The sequence below is a fragment of the Morone saxatilis genome, unplaced genomic scaffold (assembly GCF_004916995.1).
Source record: "Morone saxatilis isolate NCDOM2014 unplaced genomic scaffold, NCSU_SB_2.0 Contig10, whole genome shotgun sequence".
NCBI lineage: Eukaryota > Metazoa > Chordata > Actinopteri > Moronidae > Morone > Morone saxatilis.
Genome location: NW_023339652.1, coordinates 683,049 through 687,346, shown reverse-complemented (window position 1 = coordinate 687,346; position 4,298 = coordinate 683,049). Strand labels below are relative to the sequence as shown.

The window sequence follows — 4,298 nt, the reverse complement described above, 5'->3', positions numbered from 1 at the left end:
TATATATGTGTATGTATGTATGTGTGTGTGTGTGTGTGTGTATGTGTGTATGTATGTGTGTATGTATGTATGGACAGAAAAGAGAACCTACCTGCCCATCGTTTGAAGGATTCCTCTCAGGGTCTGCCCGCGCTCGTGGAAGTGGTTGCCACTGATACAAACACAACAACGAGGCTGGAAGACAACACAGTGACACACTAAGACACCAGATCTCTGCCAGGAGAGCAGAGGACTCATATTCAGAGCTAATGAAACAACTCTGCTTGTTTGTAACTTGCCTTGATAACGGTGCTCTCGGAGGCCAAACACATGGTCACAATGGAGCCGAGGGAAAGACCGAATATTCCCACTTTGTCCGGGACCACTTGAGGATGGTCCTTGACGATATCAAACGCCGTCTGTGCAGAAATAGATACACAACAGGAAAAAACATCTAATAAATAGTTTGCATCTGCAACCTCTTGAGTTTATTATTTGTTTACATATTTATACAAATACAGATGGTGTATTTATGTTGGCTTCATGTGCAATACATAGCAACATCATGCTCACCAGTGATCTTTATCACACATTTAGAGCTTGCTGTTTGATTGTATGGAGCTGTGTCCGTCAGTTCATTACGAGGCGCGTGACGAGGACGGGACCTCGCTACAACTCAGTTAGAAAATCAAATTAACACAAACCTCAAAATAGTTGAACTCTAGATCTGCAGACTCCAGCTCACCGGGGGAGAAATACTCCAGCGCTAAAGACACGTAACCGTGGGACGCCAGCAAGGACGAACGGTACTCTAACAGCCCTCCGCCGCCCCCCCACATATCCAACACCCCCGGGAACGGACCCGGACCTGAGGAAACACATTTTAAACACACCAATCACTGATCACGCAAAAATCAAACAGCAAAAGGGGATCAGAGGATGTCCCGGTCTCTTTCAGGTACCTGGAGGTATGAAGAGGGTCCCTCGCACTCCGTTCTCTCTGATATCGACCCTCCGCACCCCCGGAGCCATGTACCATCTCTCCGTGAGCACTGACGCCAGAGGAGCGCGCTCCCTGAAGCCCTCGGCCACGTGTCCACTGTAGGCCGAGATGTTGACCAGCATGGGACTGCAGACGTTCATCTTCCTCAACCTGGCGGGTAAAGACAAGAGCTCATCGGGGTTCACGGAGTAACAAGCGTCTGGAAATTAAACTCTAACCAGCTCAAGTTAAAGCTGTAGATTGGTATTTGTTTAATGTAACATTGTGAAAGGGAAACAGGGATTTTCTGCATCCACTCAGGTGTGTAATCAGACATCATTAATCATTACAGAGGTAAATAAGACCATTAATTGTAATATTTGTGTTTTACCTGAGGCCTTTGCGGCTGCCGGGGACGGGACGCATGCTCCACAACAAACCCATGGCTTCTCTTCCTGTGTACGTGCCCCCGAAACTCAAATCCTCCGCAACTACAGAATCAGTAAAATGTCAACGACAGGAAAAACAAAACGCACAAAATATCCAACTCGCAAATTAGCTGTAAAGTACGGAAGCCCTGAGAAGTGTGATTTATATAGTTTAAATAGTTTTCTGTCCTGTGTTTAAGATTTTTCTTTTATGGCCACGTTTTAGATTCTGTGATCGGCTTCAGTCAATGAGAAAAGACGTGTATTGGGGAAAAATGTCTGACGGTTTGGAAATCAAACTGTTTAATGATTTCTAATGCCACCTTTAGATATTTCTATTCAATGCTTTATCAATGTAACACAATAATGTTTTTGCGTTGAAATATCTGTATTTGGATTGATTGTGATTAAATCAGCAGATTCCTCATTAATATTTCTCTACATCTGAACCTGCACAGGACAGAAAACTATTTAGATCACACTTACTAAATGGATCACCAGGACCTCTCCAGGCTTCCGTAGGTAAGTTAATTATCTGTGGTATTTTTGTGTTAAGCATATGAGGCCAATTTAAAAACCAGTGTGAGGAGGAGGAGACACAAAGGAAGAAGACCCACCAGACACGGTTCCTGTGTGATCGCTGATGTAGTGTCCGTACGCCTCCCAGTAGTCTTTGTCCTCCGAGTGGTGGAGGGAGTGGAGCGTTACTGGACATCCTGGAGGCAGATTCTCCACCACGACCTTGAACTTCTCATCGACCAGAGCCCGAGTGGGGACAACGGAGAGGATCGGAGGGACAGTCTGAGACATGGCCGATAACTGTCTGTGGAGACACGAGCACCGGTTACAGGTTAACAGTCAGCCCCGAAACATATTTCAGCCTTATAATGCTCATTTAGGGTTAATCCGATAGTCACTAATTAGTCAGTAACCTAAGTAACTTGATTACTTTCTGTTACTTTTGGATAATCTCAACACAAATAAAGACAAGAAATATCAATAATTATTGATCTGATTGTATTCTATAAGACAACAGTCCTTGTATGTCCTGTTAAAAGAAAACCTGATGTATTTTAAAATTGTAATACTGCTAAATAATCCCAAATTTTACTAAATGTAACTGTAATCTGATTATCTCTTTCTTCTGTAATTGTAATGGATTACAGTTACCTTTGTTTGTATCCTGATATGTAACTCAGTTACATGTAATCCATTACTCCCCAAGCCTGACTGCTGACAGATTTTTAAAATTAGAACATTAAAGTTGCACTTTAATAATGAATGAAGGCACTAAAGCACTTTCAGTTTGTGTATTGATAGTTTTACTTAATGAAGTGCTGTAAGTAGCTCACCTGAGGCAGGTATGGCTAATAAAGTACACTGACCTCAGTGGGAATCTGATCAGATTCATCACACAGACTGTACTCTGTGTGTTGACCCGGGTCAGCCTGACACTGCGGTTAATATCCAGCAGCAGCCGGGGGGCCTCTACGGTCGCGTTGCGTTCAAGTCCAACATGTGAAAGTTAATGATCGTCTTTTTACGCCTGCTGTCAGAGACGATGAGAGTAAAAACAAAAGATTCCTAATCTGTAAAGAGGAAGCAGAGTCGAGGTTTCCAGAAGCTGGAAGATATTTTCAGTTCGGGGGTCGAACCCAGTGACCCGGTTTTGGTGCCCAGAAACTGGAGCCAGTGTCGGGGACAAGTGCAGAGGAGTTGATATTACTTTCCCAGTAACTAGTAGTGTAACTAATTACTAATAAATTTCATAATATTATAGTCACACCACAATAAATAATGACTTCATTATTTTAAAATGTGTATAAACTAAGAGTATACACATTTTAAAAGAGTCATTCAGTGGTCCTGTTGTCTTGTACGAGTGTTTAAATGAAAAGAATCTTTGAGCAGAGGTCGACGCACCTTCCTCCCCGAGGGAACAGAGACACCTGAACGAGCTCTCTGGTGGACTTTATACCCGTCTGCACACCTTCCTTTAGCAGTTCTTTATGGGACCGCCCCCCCCCGGGTTACCTCACAGGTGATGCTCGTTAATGTGCCAGAGTTCAGGACTCTTTAAGGAGGAAGACTGAGCAAATTATTCAGCTGCAGGATGATACATTAAACTGACTCTAAAGCAAATCTGAATATGGCGCCATAATTATAATAATTTAACAGTAAGAAGACAGTAAAAACTCTTACTATATATTATTTTATATAAGTATTACTTTAATTTATTCTTTTACAGAAATGATATTTCCATATATTCACGCTGTTCTCCTGCTTCAGTACGTTTCTTTTGTTTTTTAGATTGAATTGTAACGTGGCCAGAGGTTCAAAGTTCGAGGTCCAACAGTCACACTTGTGCAAGAACATCACGTTTTTTGTTTCACACAGAATGTCATCAATACGTAACCAATCATCACCTCCAATTAATCAATAACCACTCAATATTCAACAAATCCTGCACGTTTAATGTAAAATAATCGATTAATATACAGTAATTATTACAGACGTTACTATAAAACACACAAATAATTAATTAGACAATCTCACAGAAAGTACAACAGTCTGGGCGAACTTCCCTCATTTATTGGTCATTTGTTCACTATGGAAGCTCAATGAGAAACTACTATCCCGTTACTATGATGAGTAATCCTTTTTTCCCCATCACATTGGCAGAAATGGGCTTCCATAATTAACTCATGAATCAAATATAAAATAAAATAAACGTCAGCAGCCTCTTTTAAAAGCTCCTTAGCCAGCCAGAGCAAGCTAGCTCGTCCACACTGATGTTCTGTCTGCAACAAAAAGTATAATTTCCACATTAAAATCCTTAAAACGTCATCAGACTCATTCTACCTCATTAGAATCTATGAAATCTGTCTGTGCACTGGTGGATCTCACTG

General features: G+C 41.6%; 1 protein-coding gene across 2 annotated transcripts in view; it reads right to left on the bottom strand.

The window, feature by feature from the left end:
• LOC118341637 (peroxisomal succinyl-coenzyme A thioesterase-like) overlaps positions 1 to 4,290 on the bottom strand; it is a 6,345-nt gene extending 2,055 nt beyond the window's left edge. For both annotated transcript variants that reach the window (XM_035679944.1, XM_035679953.1), the window contains exons 1-7: positions 2,775 to 4,290; positions 2,007 to 2,212; positions 1,353 to 1,452; positions 942 to 1,132; positions 684 to 847; positions 279 to 398; positions 92 to 174 (exon numbers count right to left, since the gene is read on the bottom strand). In XM_035679944.1, coding sequence (XP_035535837.1) covers positions 92 to 174; positions 279 to 398; positions 684 to 847; positions 942 to 1,132; positions 1,353 to 1,452; positions 2,007 to 2,212; positions 2,775 to 2,800 — 890 coding nt within the window. In that variant the 5' untranslated portion in view covers positions 2,801 to 4,290. The remainder of the gene's footprint in view (positions 1 to 91; positions 175 to 278; positions 399 to 683; positions 848 to 941; positions 1,133 to 1,352; positions 1,453 to 2,006; positions 2,213 to 2,774) is intronic.
• Positions 4,291 to 4,298: the final 8 nt, after the last annotated feature.